Source organism: Myotis davidii, unplaced genomic scaffold (assembly GCF_000327345.1).
Source record: "Myotis davidii unplaced genomic scaffold, ASM32734v1 scaffold463, whole genome shotgun sequence".
Taxonomy (NCBI): Eukaryota; Metazoa; Chordata; class Mammalia; order Chiroptera; family Vespertilionidae; genus Myotis; species Myotis davidii.
In genome coordinates, this window is record NW_006294112.1 from 135,140 (window position 1) to 152,250 (window position 17,111).

At 36.5% G+C, this 17,111-nt stretch overlaps 1 protein-coding gene across 1 annotated transcript in view; it reads right to left on the minus strand.

Annotated features, from left to right (window-relative positions):
• The window catches only part of LOC102755197 (dystonin-like), a 172,493-nt gene that overhangs the window by 39,734 nt on the left and 115,648 nt on the right, over positions 1–17,111 (minus strand). The window contains 10 exon segments of the mRNA XM_015566826.1: positions 562–690; positions 1,032–1,229; positions 4,041–4,196; positions 4,800–4,973; positions 6,912–7,013; positions 9,669–9,770; positions 9,888–10,010; positions 11,445–11,671; positions 12,688–12,919; positions 14,299–14,502. Of these exon segments, the coding sequence (XP_015422312.1) occupies positions 562–690; positions 1,032–1,229; positions 4,041–4,196; positions 4,800–4,973; positions 6,912–7,013; positions 9,669–9,770; positions 9,888–10,010; positions 11,445–11,671; positions 12,688–12,919; positions 14,299–14,502 (1,647 nt within the window).

Sequence of the window (17,111 nt, forward strand, 5' to 3'; positions counted from 1 at the left end):
CAAGCAGAATGCTGCAGTTGGACAAACAGAAGCCTGCCCTGGCCCATACCTGGTACAGCATGAAGCTGAAGATACAGCCCTACCACCAACAAAACAAACAAGTGACCTTGTTTTAACAGGACAAAAACGTATTTTCCAGGCTTCTATGAAGCAAGGTGGACATGCAATGATTAACAGCAATAATTTTTAAGTCCATTCTGATAACTTGAGGGAATTTTCCTTTCACTCAAAGAGCAACCGTTTTTAATGTACACAATGTTTACCACTATCCATACAAGTTTATCATTTTTTTTATGGGGGAAGGGATACTTCTAAAAAAAAGGTCTAGACTTCTAAAACCTCTTTTCATGTACTGACACACCAACCTTTGAAATAAAGAATAGGTTCCGATTTGAAAAATTAAATCCATAAATGGTGTTTCTAGCATTTATACATAGAGATTTCTTTTGTAAAACTCTATATCCTTTAAACCTCCTGCCACGATTTACTTATTACCAGGGCCCATACAAGATGGTTAGTTTCTTAATCTGAGGTTGGAGCTGTAGGAAATCATACACTTACCATGTGGGCATTCAGCTGCTCCCTGGCCGTTTCTGGTAAACCTCCCAGGGGTTTGGATGCTAACAGATGGCGCTCCGTGTCGGTCAGCCACTGCTGCAAATCCTCAATTTCGCCATGGAACCCTTTGGCCTAGAGTGACAGAGAGTTTTAAGTCTGGGCCACAAACACTGTCACTTCCACACAGAAAACAAGGTTTAAACAATCCCGCCTGCTAACCCTCTCTCCGCATTCTTAAGAACAGCCAGGTGCCACTAAGCTGGCCTTGCCTCTCTTCTTCAGGAGGGCGCTGGTAGGTAAGACTATTACACTAAGAACTAGAGAGCCTTCCCATCAGTGCTCTTTATCCCACTTATTTTTAACACTTCTTGAGGTGGAAAAATTAAGCAGGGTTTTTCAAACCAATGAAAGAATTGCATGTTTTTTTGGTCTTGAAGACTACAGACAGTTTCAGAACGTATTCTCTCATTCACCTGGCGCAAGGCACCATCCAGCTGCTGCTTCCGTTGTCCTGTTTTTTCCAAAACATTTTGCCAGCGTTGATTCAAAACCTCTAGTTTGTTCTGAAGGCTGCTTGCTTCTTCTCCTGCACTTGATTCAATTAGATCATTTCCTGCTTTATTAACAGCTTCCACTGTGGACTGATGAGCTAATACATCATTTTGGAGCACCTGAAAATATTAAGATAACACTATGGTTGCTAGTTTATAACATGTTAACATCCCTTTCAATGCAATGGTTTTCTTTTTTGGTTTTGAAACAAAGACATCATCTACATAGAATTTTAATACTAATTAAGTTTTAAAATGATGGACTTCTTTTCCCTTACCTTTGTAGCTTTCCTGTCTACCAACATCCCCTGAAATGATTATGTGAGACCATTGCAAGTTCTTCCCATTAGAATAGCTTTGCAATGGATGACATTAAGTATATGACATTATAATTAAAAGGCTCTGAAAGTATTCATATGATTCAAGCTCATTTTAATTGACCTTAATTTTAATGTTGTAAGTAAACAATTTAAGAGATGTTTATTTCTATACATCCATTTTCAAATATAAAATTATTACATTTCTAAGATAAACAGCACTAAGGTTTACAATTAGCACTCTAGAAGGGAAAAATTACCCTAAAATATTCTTTTATTTCCTCTCATTGGAATGGTGCTGGAATTGACTACTAAGTTGACAGGCATCTTAGGAGGCCCTGACACTAAAGGGAAATAGATTTATTTCACTGTATATCGGGGATTCTCAAGCCCAACATTCCAAATTTGAGCTACTCTTTTACTAGAAAATACACATGAGATGCTTACTACGTATCCCAGCAAATAATGTCCTACTATTCTGTTACACAGTGGAAATACTAGAATGGGTTAATGACATTAGCATAGGCAAGTGGTTCAGTACAGAATGCAACTGCAAGGCTAAAAAGATCAATTTTCTTATACTGAAAAGAATGATATGAATTACACTTTAAAGAACAAATATAGCTTAGTAATAGTTTCCTTTGAAGAAGATTGCAGTTTTGTTTTTGAGAACCAAACACTTCCTCAAATATTAATAAAAATTGATAATAATCCTTCTCTACACTCACTGATTCAGGATTATCCATGGGAAAGAAAAGAAACATCACCTCCCGTCCTAGGTAAGATATCTCACATCTGGACCCGGAAGGATTTTCACTAATGGGTACCACCCACCTACCATCACTTTTTCTCTGACTATATATACTCATTTTCTGAAGCATCTGGTAAGGGAGTGATTTTCAAAGACTGAAAAATCAATTGAGTAAGGAATCTTCTTTACAATTCTCATACTGTGAGTTTATAGCATTTACATTCCATTTATAATAAGCATGCTCTCTGACATGCTAACACTAGGAGCCACCTTTAAAAGGTCAGATTTAAATATCCTCGTAGTCAAAATATAAAAAATAATTCTAAAAAATTCATTCTCTTAAATGGTCCAAGTCCTATATAAGCCACAGCCTAGGAGCCAGAGAAAAAGGTAGGAGAGAATGGAAATATTTCCTCCCTTCGTCCAACAATTGTGCTGGCAATTCTAAGTCCTTTAACTTCTGACCTTTGAGAAATGAAAGGAGAAAGAGATCCATTTTTAACTGCTCCAAGATAAACAAACAGAAATAAAAGGTCCCTAACTCATCCCTCACCCAAATAACTGGGTCAGAGTGCCTCGTTTTTCCACCTCTACTGTATTCTACAAAGTTCCTGTCACTGATGTATATGACCTTCTAGGGCAATTGCTAAGTTTATGGAATGTAAATGCTATAAATTCACACTATGAGAATAAACACGTTTTGTTTATATGCAGAGTCAGCCTCACCAGTCATTACTGCTCTTAGCCACGGTATAAGATAGACATTAAATTAAAAATATTAATGATGATTAACTGCTTAATCAAATGTGGTTGGGCAATGACTACAAATATAGACAGAACAAGGGAAAAAAAAGAAAGCAAAATTTAAATTAGGGAAAAATTACTGTGGGGAAAAGTATGGAAGGAGAGCTAAAGGACAAATAGTCAAAAACTGCATATCATAATCTTATAGTGCTAAAAAATACCTTTCACTTTTTAAATGCTACTAATTATGTAAAATAAACTTTTTCCATTTGACAATGAAAAAAAAATCTTACTTAAGGTTAGGACTTAGTACCTAACCTTAATTAAGTACCACTATTAGTGTGAATGTTAAGGTTCTAGGAAAGGCTACTGAATGTCAGGCTAATCTCTACTGAGCACATAACCTTATATTCAGTAAGCCTAGTAGCTTAAAAAGGGAATTTTCTATTAAGATTTGTCAACTAAGTGTCACAAAGATAATAATAATATAAAGTTGTATCGCAAAGATCTCTATTTTCAATTTATAAGCTTTAAATCTAGTGCAGGACATAAAAATTCTTTTAAACATAATATGTTAAAAACCTAATTCAGAAAGAAAAAGAGTAGGAACACAAAGCCAATGAAAAACTGGACAAAGGGCCAGAAAAGCAAGCCTCAACATAATGAGAGACATACCGATAGAAGTATGTTAGACATGCCAATCAAGCAGAAAATGAGATCAGGGTGGGCAGAGGAAAAAAACACACAACCTGCAGTGGAATAACATTTTGAATTTCTAACTTATTAGGCTATTCTCAACAACTTTTGAAACTGCCACATTAATCCAATGACAGGTATGATCGGGGATTTAAACCTGCATGCAGCCCTGGTAAAATTCAGCCAGAAATTTCCCATCCTTGCTGTTTTTGATAATAATTCCCTTGAACAATGAGAAAAACATTTTTAAATATTTTAGGAAGTGTGTTTTAAGTAGTTTAACCTTTAGTTACAAATTCAAATATGAACTTGTGTTAAAATGTCAATTTAAAAAAATGCATAAAAAAAGAAACATTAAAAAAAAACTGATGAAACTGGAAATGCATAGAGAAGAAACATAATAATGCAACCACAGCTACGTACGTGATGCTTGGCAAGTTCGATTTCAATGGCTTTAGGGTCTCCTCCCACAGGTTTCTGTTCATTTAGCAAGCCCTCGGTGTGTGTCAGCCACGCCAGTAGCTCGTCCAGAGCATGTTGGAACTGCCCCAAGGCTAACAGGGCACCCTCCAGCTTATGCTACAGAAAAAGTGGAGAGGAAATAAATCCATGTATGAACCTGATATTGTGAATAACATATATTTATAAAACAAGGGCAACGAATCAATGTTTCCTGCAGCATTAAGTCTGTAAGCATATCCAGTGAAGCCCAATTGTCATAAACTTCTACATTCTAAGTCTGAAACGACTTATGTTTAAAAAATGGCATGTGACAGGCAGAGAGTTCTAATGAAACTAGAGGCCTGGTGCACGAAATTTGTGTACGGGTCCCTAGGCCTGGCCAGCAATCAGGGCCGATTGGGGCTTTCCGGCTGCCAGCCAGGGCCTTCCTTCCAGCTGCTGGCCAGGGCCTCCCTTCCCCAGCTGCTGGCCGCCGCCCGGGGCCTTCTTTCGTTGCGTGCCACCCCGCAGTGGTCAGCACACGTCATAGTGAGCAATCGAACTCCCGGTCTCCCGGTCAAACTCCCAAGGGGACACTTTGCATATTAGCCTTTTATAGATAAGAGAACTTAGGGGATTCAAAGTTTATGTAATCACCTAATTTTAGTTTTTAATAATTATTTTACATTAATACATAAAATTGGGATTTTATAAATTCTTAACAAAAGTGTTGGTACTTACCTGTCTGTTGATAATTCTTTCATCCAGACTATCCCATATCAATTTCAGTTCCATTAATGGGTCTTGAACAGTGTGTTTGTCACTTTCTTCTGTTACTTTCTTCAGCAAAAGCTCTGCTTGATGGTTCAGTCTCTCCATCTCTATCTGTTGTTGATAGGCCTCTGACTTAAATTGCTATTTTTTAAAAGAGATATACAAGAAAAATTTCCTGTAAGTCCACAACTTTAAACAAAAATAATTCTATGGGTTAGACCTATATTCTAACTCATACTTTTTATTGGGGAGTGGGGTGAATAGGAATTAAAATGTAACAGTTTTCCAATAAAAGAGTTATAGACAAAAAAGGGAGTTCTTTTTTCTTTACTCAATGTTTTCTGATGAAAAGATATTTCTATAACTTTGATATTTCACTTTTATACTCTACAATAAAAAATTAACAAATTTCAGGGCTAAACTTATTCCAATGTCTAATTACATATATTCAATAAATGAATTTTGAAATTATAGCAAAGGAGAAAACAAAATGTTATAGACATATATAAAACCCAGAAAAATATCTCTAAGAAACTCAAATTAATATTAATTCCTCAAAATTATACACATATATCCACTGAACATCTTGTTTTCTATAGCTGTGTTGTGTTCATTAAATATTTAGTTTTCCCTCTGACTCACCCACTGCTCACTCAGAATAACATTATTCTCTCTCCCAGTGCTTACTGATACATATTAGTAATCTTACCTTTGCCAACCAACACAGGTTAACAAACGGTTGCTGGTAATAGGAAACTGTTCTTTCATAAAATATTTAATGTATAATAGTAAATAATTAAATGGTAAGTAATAACTAAGCAGCCCCTTAATTTTTTCAAGCATATAAAAATAATAATTAAAAAATAATAACTAATGCATATAAGTTACTCTCCATAAACTAATAAAGAAAATAATTTTATTCTCAATTTAAACTAAGGACATAGAAGTGAGACCAGTTAGATAACTTTCCCAAGATTATTTAGCTAGTAAAGTGAATGAACTAGAATGCAATCTCAGACAACCTCATTTCATAGAGAGCCTTCCTAACCCACCAGCTATATGAAAACCACTTAGATACATGCAAATGTCCAAAATAAATAAATCTCCACAGTCATAAGAGTATATGAAATATATCATGGGTTTCTATATGATCAGATAAAAAAGTAAAAAAAAAAAAATCCCAATTTAATGATGGTAATAGTAAACTTCTCCAAAAATCCCCACTTTTTTTTTCTAAACGAAATATTCTATATCACGCTTGGAGATGAAAATGCTACAATTTTAAAGCCAAATCATAATTTTATATAAAAATATAACAGAGTTCATTGGAAATGGTGTGATGTGTCTGCGGATGGACACTTAAAATCGGAAGGAAATCGCCGATCCCTCTTTGATAAATGATCAGCACAGAGGAATTTAAAGAGGAAACAGTCCAGCCCTTTTCACAACTGGAGATGAAGAACCCCCCAAAACAAATTTAGGGAGGAAAGCAGATGGAAAATAAGAAACAAAACAAACATTCTGAGAAACACAATCATCCTATATGTGGTTCTTCAGCCTGTAAGACTAAATGAATTATTCTGAACACAATGAAGAAAATAAAAATGTTGCTCTATGTATATTGACAGTAACAGATTATTGAATAATAAAGCTATAAAAATCCTTACGGTATTATCTACATATGGATAAAGCACACACATGACCCCTATACCTCATCCTGCCCCCCACGGGAGAATACGTCAAAGGCTATAAATTATATCTCAAATGTGTTTGCCTCTGGGTACATAACAGTTTGGGTGGCCAAAAAAGCCACCTTTTCGCTTCTTTGTATTTTCTGATTTTATTCTAAAGTAAACAGATACTGATGTAATAAGAAGAAAACTATTAGTATTTATATTCTTTATTTAAGGAACACTTATATACTGCTTAGTAGGTGAAGGTATTATATTAAACCAGTGTCATAATCAAAATGTAATACTTCAATTATGTAAAATAAATCCATTTACGTAAAGAGAATCTTGTGAGTCAAGAATTTAAAAAGGGAAACAAAGTCTTTGACAAATTATCCCTCAGCCATACCTTCAGCTCTTCAATCTGCTGCTTGACAGTTTCAAGATCAGTTCCGATCGGAGACATTGCAGCTAATTTACCACCTGCAATATCCACCCAGTCGAATATTGCCTGAAAAACACATTAGTCCACGTGTTATTATAACAGTACATCTGAAACTGCTTCATAGCTTGAGGTTATAGAAAAGTACAATCATAAGCCTGTGAAGATACTATGCAATGAGTCTATTTTACAAATAATAAGATGGTTCATCTCAATAGGTAAAAGCTGCAATATACTGCAACAGTTGTCCAAACTATGAAATAGATGTCACCTCCAATTATGTATCCAAGTTCACAAAGGAAATTCTATTTTATAGAATTTTAGAATGTTAAGAACTTTAAATGCCCATTTGAAAAAAAGTTTTGTAAATTCAATCACAGGAAATCAAATTCTCTATACTCTCTTATGTCCCCCTAAAAGCAGAGTATGTAAATATGTTGAAAGAAAAAGATTCAAACTCATCTACTTATCCAAATAGTCAAGAAACTTATTATTGTCACTTAGGAAAATAAATATTTGGCTCAACTAAACCCTTCCATATCAATTAGGTTAGTGTTAAAATCCTGCAGATATAATGATTAATAGTAAGACTATTATTCTGAATTGCAACATAGACTTCAAAATCTCCTATTTTTCTTGTTATTTTTAGGTAATATAAACATCCTAAAATGACTCAACTCATATTTTTTCAGGTATTGACTACACAAAATTATTTTGCACTTTAATGAAGTTGCCAGACCATACAGTAGGGGGGAATCCTTGGGAAATATCTGGTATTATTTTTAAGATTTTTTATTGATTTTTTTTTAGAGGAAGAGAAAGGAAGAGGGAGAGAGAGAAACATCCATGTGAGAGCAAAACACAGATCAGCTGCCCCCTGCTTGCCCCCTACCAGATATCGAGCCTGTAATCGAGGCATGTGCCTTACCTAGAATTGAACAGGCAGCCTTTTGGTGCACAGGATGACACCCAACCCATTGAGCAACACCATCAGGGCAATATCTGTTTTAAAGTTACCATTGATAAACTCTAAGAACTTAAGCAGCAACTTGGGAAATAAAATTTATTTTACTTTACAACCAACCTCAAAACCTCTGGAACTTCTTGTGCTTCCGACCTCTAGCTCTAGCTAGCCATAGCTATTTAGTAAGTCAGGGTGCCCTTCATTCCCACCTGCTAACCTACAATGGGCCTTGTTTTCGCCGCAGTGGTAATGAGACTGTATGAATCATGGTATCTAGCCTGTGGCTCCTATGGTTCATGGCTCCTGAGGTCAAATGGCTGCAAGTGGTGACAGTGACATCTCTAGCCATGAAGGAGGGCACAACTCAACGACTTCCTAAAGTACGTGACAATCATGACCTGGCCTCACAGACCGAGAGCTAGGGCTTGATTAGTTACTAGTCACGGATATCTAACCAATGAATTACCACTCTGGTTGAGAAAGGGAAGGCTATGGAGGGGGAAAGTTAGAATAAGGTCTTATTTGTAGCGAATTTTTTCATCTATTTCCAAATTCAATACGCCTTTCAGCTGGCATAAAGCCTGGCTTATGCTATTTATTTTTATAAATATAGAAGTGGAGCAGCATAATAAAAAGGAAAAGATGTTACCATCTGAGCTTTAATAATACTAGTCACTTGGTGTTATGGAAATACTTAGAAAGGCTTTTTCCATGCGGTAGGAGGGAAGAAAGATTAAACTCTTGCCAGCCTTAACAACAGAAAATGGAATAAAGTTAAGGAAGGTGGGGAAAGAAACAGCCCTGGGTTGGCCTCAATTGACAAGATAATTTTTAATATTTTTTTAAAAAACACATTAAAAATAGCTAATAAACTAAATGAGACCCTGGAAGGGACGTGAAAAATAGCTTTTAAAAGGAATGATGTGCATAAAAAAGAAGAAAACCCTTTTTACACAACAGATTATGACATAATAAAATAGAAATCTATTTTTGTTCATGGGGAACACTGGCCTCAAATCAAATTTCTTTACTTCTGACTTTAGTGAAATTTGGTGATATTTTAGATGGTGTTTACTGCATTCATCTTACTCCACTAAGCTGTAGCATAGAACTCAGACGCAGGTCCATGTCAGTGCCTGGTGCTGAGCCATTTATGAAAAAGACTGTGAGGGAATATTTTTTAAAATTTATTTTCCCTTTATCGATTAAGATATTACAAATGTGTCCTTATCCCCTCAGTCCTGCCTCACCCTCACCCCCTGTTGTCCACATCTATTGCTTATGTTTATATACATGCATTCAAGTCCTTTGGTTGATCTCTCCCCCTCACCTCCACCCTCCCCTACCTTCCCTCTGAGGTTTGAGCATCTGATCGATGCTTCCCTGTCTCTACATCTGTTTTTGTTCATCAGTTTATGCTGTTCATTATAATCCACAAATGAGTGAGAGCATGTGATATTTATCTTTCTCTGACGGGCTTATTTCACTTAGCATAATGCTCTCTGAGGGAATATTTACTTTCACTTGAAAAATTAAAATACTTCTTTCCACTGAATGTGTGTCTAAAAATGTATTTAAATGTGTATATAAATCTACATATATTGCAAGTGCCAGAAATACCTTCTGAAGGCAAAACATGGATTGGAGTAGAGGAGGAAACTGCACGCACCCTTGCAGCCCCCGGTGGTGCCAACGTGTAGATGTGGAGACATCGGTCAGCATGACTCCCTCCCCCAGCAGGTGCACCCCAATCCCCGTACCTGCAGTCCATCCTGGTACTGAACGGCAGCCTGCATCGCCTCCTCCAGTCTGGCCACCCGGTCTTTCCAAGCTTTGTTGAGAGAATCCCATGCTGAGTTTAACTACAATATAAACATTAGGACTCCTTTATTGTCATACATTTTCAACTACTTCTATCCAATATGCTTTAGTGAATGAAACCTTTAAACACAGCATTCTGGTAAGAGTAGAAAATGTACCTCATCTATACTCTTCTTGACAATGGGTTTATCGGGTTCCCCACACGCGGTGATGAGTTCGGAGCCCAGGTTAATCACTATATCCAGCTCTTCCTGGAGCCCATCAATTTCTTCCCTGATGGCCTGGAATAAGAAATGGCAGCCGTAGAATTTTAAGCAAAAAACCACACTAAAACTAAAAAGATGCACACAAGCATTCATGGTAGTTATTTCTAGGAGGTGGGATTATGATCAATTTTCATTTTCTTTCTGTTTTCTAAGTCTCTGCAATAAATCTTTTCAATGAGGAAAGACAACAGGTCAAATGGCTGCAAGATAACAGAAGAAATTTTTCAAGAAATAAAAGCATCCTTTGAGTAACAAATATCAAACGTTTATTAAAAGGGCAATATTTGGGAAATAATTCTATGTAACAAATACCAGAGCAATTTTTTAAAGCACCAACACAACAATACTTATAAAACTTAGAAAGACATTTTGTTTTTCAAACTGACTTGTTTGACAATACACATTTAAATTAGGCATAAGTAAAACATGAGTTCAAAGACCTCACACAAAATTATGTATTTGCTTAGCAGATTTAGGGTAATCTAGCTCTGGATTTATATTTTTATCCTAGTACATGTAAACTACAAACAAAATAAAACAAACAAACAAAAACCTGTAACAGAAATTCAGTCTTCTACCTTTGCTTTTATCTTCTTGGTTAAATGTATTTATTAATTCAAGAAACCTTTACCAAGCATAAAACAAGCCCTATACTAGCGTTGAGCATACAAAGAAAAATAAGTATATGACTATTTCACTTATGGGGCTTGAGTTCATCCAGACAGACAAAGGTATAATTAATGATAAGTCATACGAGGCATAGAGTCCTTTGCCTGGGGAAGTATTATGAGAGCACCAACTAACTCTGCTAAGGAAACAAGAAAGGATTTTACATGGAGGGTAACTACCCTACTGCATCTTGAAGTTTGAGTGGGATTTGCCAGGAGGGTGATAGGAAGGACATTCTAGGGTGAGGAAATATAATGTGCAAAGATGCAGATGCCAGAAAGAGCACAGCAGTTTGGGAGAAAGGCCCTGTGTGCACCACAATAGGAGCAGCAGAAGAAAATGGCTTTGGATACACACGGGCTGGCCGGCATAAAACGGCCCAGACCCTGTCTAGGGAGTCTGGACTTCATACGTAGGCAGTGGCGGACTCTGAGGGGTTTGAAGTAACAACACAATAAGAGCAGATCAAGGGAGATGACTGACAGCAGGGTGAGAGGCCTGGCTAGGAAAGAGACTGTATCACTTTGGATTACTTCAGAAAACGAGAGAGATGATGAGGCCCTGAAATAAGGCTGAAGCAGTAGGGATGGAGAAAAATCTTAAAATATATGCTGTCTTAAGTGAAATTTGTGGGTGTGCTAATCTCCTACTATATCACTATGCATTCCACTTTCAGAACCAAATATAAATTTCAATATGGTAATTTTGAATATTAACCAAAGGAATTCACTTTACAATATACAACTTATTTCTTCACTTTAAATGGGATACTCTGCTTACCTCTGCTGCTTCTTGCTGCTGTTTTACTATGGAGGGATCAATTCCAGGATCCTCCAGATCCCGGATGAAATCCTGAGTATCTTTTGTGGTCACGACCAAGGACATGTGATCACACCAGAACTTTTCTGCTAATTCCATTACATCCAGTAGTTTGGCTTCCCTTTCTTCCACCAGCGTGTGTATGTTCTCCCAAATGAAAACCATTTGGTCAAGCTTATCCTGAACAGCTATGGAGTGAAACAGTATGAAAAAGGCAGTATGTTAGCCCTATTTCAGCAAGAAAGCAGAACATTTTGGTTCACACTGAAACGGTGATCCAATATGGTATCTAAAATTGGACCAAATGTTGGTTGATCCCAGTCTTGTGAGTACCATTGGGCACAACAGCCTATTCCAGACAAATGTGAGATCTGAGGACACCCAGCTAACTCCTAGCTGAAGGCTCTTCCTGATGAAAGTGGATGCTCAAGGGCAAGTGAGCTTACAGGAGACCTACATCCATCTAGATTCAAGTTTATCAAGTCTCCTTAATTCCAAGGAAAGGGAAATAACTACCTAAGTATATTCTTTTTTTTTTTTTTAAATATATTTTAATGATTTTTTACAGAGAAGAAGGGAGAGAGATAGAGAGTTAGAAACATCCATCAGCTGCCTCCTGCACACTGGGGATGTGCCCGAAACCTAAGTATATTCTTTATAGTCTCCAAATCAAGAGTACAGATGTCTGTTCAGTCCCAGGAATATAACAATGTAGGATATGTATTCCAGGCTTGCTTCTAGAGTACCCTTAACATGAATTTCCACTAACCTGTGGATGTTTTTCTTTTGAGCCCAGCTCATATCTTTTAGAATGGCTGGTTGCGGTCATGGTTGGTTGCCATTTCTGTGGCTAAGTGGGATAGAATATCCATTATAGGTAAGGTATTGTAGTTAGTAATGAGGAAAACAATCCTTAGGTTTAGTCTTACTGGTATTATGCTTTCACCAACTGGCTTAAAAGGTCAGGAGAATGTGTGCTTTTTGTATAATGGCACACTTTGTATTTAACCGATTATCTTACAAACACAGGAAGACATTAACAAGGGATTAATGTACACAGCCCTTCAACCCCAAACACGTATTCGTAATACCTTTTCTAAAATCTGGCACCCTGATATGCAATTGGACTGTGGTAAACAGCGTGAACAGTTAGAATTGTTTTTGAGAGTAAAGTTCAATTGTTCCCCTATCCTGAAATGATTACCTCTGGCAGATATGTCTTTATCAGTGCCCCCAGATCGAGCAATCATTTCCTCTCCCCGCTGTTTAAGAGTCTCATACAATGGCTGCAGCTTCTCCATGTCCACCGACACGTTCTTGTTTTCACTGATCTGCTCCTTGATCTTCTCCACCTCAGCAGAGATGGAGGGCGGCTGCCTCAAGCGCTCCACGATGCGGTCCAGGCTCTCCAGAATCTGGTCTATCTTGTCATGGAACTGGTGGAAACATAAAGGGATCACTTATGGGAAAATGATCTGTGATACCCAATGTGAAAATTTAAATAAAAAAAACAAACACATACAAAACCACATCTACTTAATGTCACAATCAAGAACTAAATCTTAGTCCTTTTGTTGATATATCCATCCAAAAAATTATATCCAGCTGGGGTATCAAGACATCCTGAAACCATGATTCACAGTCAGACAGACATGGCCTTCTCTGCACCACACTACTTATGTAAACTGGACTGCTTCTCGCAAGTAACTAACTGAGTGATTCATTAAGAAATGGTATATTTTAATGTGTACGTGGGACAACACCTGATAGCATTTCATCTACTGCTTCACTTTATCTTAATTCAAATTAATGTTTTAAAGTAAGTTAAATAATCTGGGTGTTTATCTATCAAAATGGATTTTTTTATTCACTTTTACTGATTCTTTGGCATCCTCGAAAAGTTATATTAATAAATGTGAAATTCAAGGGTAGTTTTGGTTAAAGGAATTTAAGTTATAAGATTCCTGAATGGGAAAATGTTTGATGCTGAAATGAACATCTGTATTTAATTCATGATCAAACACATAATCAGATTAATGTAAGAATTGTAAACTTTTGTTTGTGAAGTTACCATAGACAGTGAAGCAAAGTTATAAAAACTTGTTCATTCTATACTATCCTCAACATTAAAGGAATCATCACTCACTTGACATTATAGAAGATGGACCACTAAATATCAGCATATCTAATAATAAAAAACAAATCTTGAAAATAGAAATGGCAGGTAATTTAGAATGTAACTTCTTAAAAAAAGATATCATCAAAAACAGAAAATACCATTTTCCAACTTTATATTTCTCCTTCATATTCAGCCTATCATTCACTCTTTATTTCTTTTTCTATTTTACTTCATTTTTTCTATCACCATTTATCCCCTCTATGCTGTCTTCCACCTCTACTCTGTTGTCCATGTCCGTGAGTTTCTCTCTCTTTTATTTTTCTTTTTTGCTCAATTCTTTCTTATTGCCTTCTTGGGAGTGCTTCATTCATAGTGATAATAACACTTTCTTTTATTTCTCCCAATGGCAAATACTGCATTCTATTCTGGATGGACACATTTAAATATTTGGACAATGTGGACAACTGTATTTCTCAAGTCATTGAAAATTATTTTTTTATTACATCTACAAGCAGGCAAAGAAAAATAAGGACTAGACTCAAGCAAACACTACCTCCGAGAGATGAAGATATCAATACTCAGAGATAATGTAGTGAAATGATTTTAGTTGAAATTTAATCAGGAGATGCCGGGAAATGTCTTTCCATGCTCTGCTGTTTGAAAGGACCCAATCGTATTTCTGGTGCACATCATTACCTGAGTAGATTGAGAAATGGCTTCATCCAGGGCCACAGCTCGCTTTTTGACATCTTCTTTAATTTGACTGTAAAGGTTGTCAGCTGCCACATACTTCTCTTGGATAGAAAAGCCCTCCTCTGGGCTCAGTTCCAGTAACTGTGGCCCAGTTTTGTTCATCTTATCTATATGAGGCTTGTGTTCGGCTATCAACTCTCGCAGTTGCTATAACAAACCAAACAGCTTCTCAGTATCTGAGGGTCACACCTCCATATTACAGCTGTCTACAACCCCAATGCATCCAGCTGGCAGGAAACTCCAAACAAACACCCTCCCCTCACAAGGCATTTAATACACGATGGCTTGTACAACTCTTTGCCAGAAAGAGATGCCCCTGACACAAAGATTAAACAACAGTCCGGTCGTGTCAAAGTCCCTTTAAGGACACATGCAAAATGTTGGTTGAGGGAAAGAACGTATTCTAGTATATTATGCATATACTCTTGTCATATTTTGACAAGAGTATTAGCCAAGGGTCATATAACATAAAAAGATTCTGAACTTACTATATGTCCCTAACATACAGAGACTAAGCCATAACTCTTGGTGTCTCTTTATGCACCATCATAATATATACAAATATTAATTAAAATAAAAGAAAGAAGGCTGGGAAAAAAGCAAAAAAAAGAAGAAAGAAAGAAATGAAGAAAGGGAGGGAGGCGGGAAGGAAGAAGGTAGGGGAGGAAGAAAGGAGGAAAGAAGGAAAAGGAAGGAAGGGAAAAGAACCTCAGCAGAAGGTAGCCACAAAGCTGAGAGAAGAAAAAAATATACATAAGGCTACATTAGGTGAGGTAAGCCTGCAAGGCATTGTAATTATATGTAAATCAATATAAAAACTATGTACATGTATATTATATTACACATATATGTATTAATCTAGTCTATATACATATATGATATATGACATATAAGTATATACATATGAATGAACTATTTGTAGTTACTTTTAAATGTTAAAGACTGCTAGGGTAATCAATCTATCAAATACACAGCTGTATACTGAGCATTATTTATAAGATGTATTTAAGGAAAATATGTTAAATGAATACATTGAACACTATCTAAGCAATTGACACAATGATATTTATATTAATGAGTGAGTGTGAAATCAAAATGAAGCCCCATTCTTTTTTAGGGAGACAAATAAATCTGGAATATCTACAATCCATAGAAGCCAGTGCCTCCACTGGGCAGAATTTCATGGGCCAAATCCAAAGCCACTCCCAGGGGAAAGATCAGTCATTGCCTGCAGGTTTCTCTGAGGCTGGCCTCCATAAAGCACTGAGGAGTGTTCCATTTATTCCACATTATTCATTTGGTTCCCTAATCAGCAGTTCCTTGTTCTCAGGTATTCTCCAAACTGTTTGCTATTTAGACCCAAATAAAAGCTTCTCTGAGAGAAATTATATTCAGGGAAAACAGTCTAGAGAAAAGCTACCAATCTTTTCCTGCAAATATTTTAATTTCTATCATTCACCAAGAAGAATCATCAGGATGGCCACATACCATTTTTTATTTAAAGTGCCCACTAAAATCAACCAAGTCAAGAAATTCTTTTGAAAAGTGAGGGAATCACTTCATTATATCATTAACCATCTCCAATGTAATATACTATTTTTGAAGTATTTCTGAAGGTGGTGTCAAAACTCTTTTGCAAAAGAGCTAGATAAACACAAATTCAATTTTTACAAAAGGAGGGGGATCTAATCTAACATGTTGCACATAAGAATGTGGAAAAGGTCATGTCTGCAGTCTAGCTCCTGGGTGGTCCAGGCTGCGATTTTCTTATTTTTGTTTCATATTGTTAGATCGTATTTTCATGCCACTTTACAGAATAGAGGTAGTGATGGTGATATTGGCTAACATACAATCTCATGGAAAAGAAATGTGTTACACGCCTTTTGGTTTCAATATTCTATATGGCATGTTTGTAAAACAAGCTCACTCTTTGAATTATCAAGTAACATGAGAGATCTAGGAATTCTTGAGTTGCTAGAGTCTAAGTAGGTCTCACCACCTTTTGGTTTCAATATTCTATAAGGCATGTTTGTAAAACAAGCTCACACTTTGAATTATCAAGAGACTCTCAAGTAACATGAGAGATCTAGGAGTTCTTGAGTTGCTAGAGTCTAAGTAGGTCTCACCTGTGTAGCACTACTACAAGACACCTTTGCTTGGGAAGCAGTGAGATGAGTCTTTGCAAAACCATTTCATGAGAGACAAGAGAAGAGCTACTAGGTGCCTTCGTGGGTGTATGTGTGTGCATGGAGAAAGGGCTCCATAGGAGGTGTCTTTTGCTTCATAAGTAACAAAATGATTCCTGATAGCATTATACTACCATAAGAGTCCAGTTTTATGTATGCTGGAGTTACCTAATGTAACTTCAAGATATCTACCATTTGGTGCCATGGCTCTTGGAGCCATTTTTCATTCCTGGCTAGAATGAATTGAAAGGTATTCCCAAAAATAGCTGAAGAGGATATTGTGAAGTTACAGAGGACAGCCACTCTAGAAGGGGGCGAATCGTCTGAAAAATTTAGTTTGAACAATTTGAAGATTTGGCTACACAGTTCTACAGTTCCTTTTATAGAGAAAATCATAAATTTGTTTTGAAAACTGAAAATGAGGCAAAAATATTAACTCAACTTTGAAATTTTCAAATCAATACCTGATTTTATGCTAATAATATAGCTACTCAAAACTCACCTCAGAGTAGAAGAAATCCCTGAAACATTTTATATTAAAAAGCATCCAAAGGACAGAAATCAGGATTT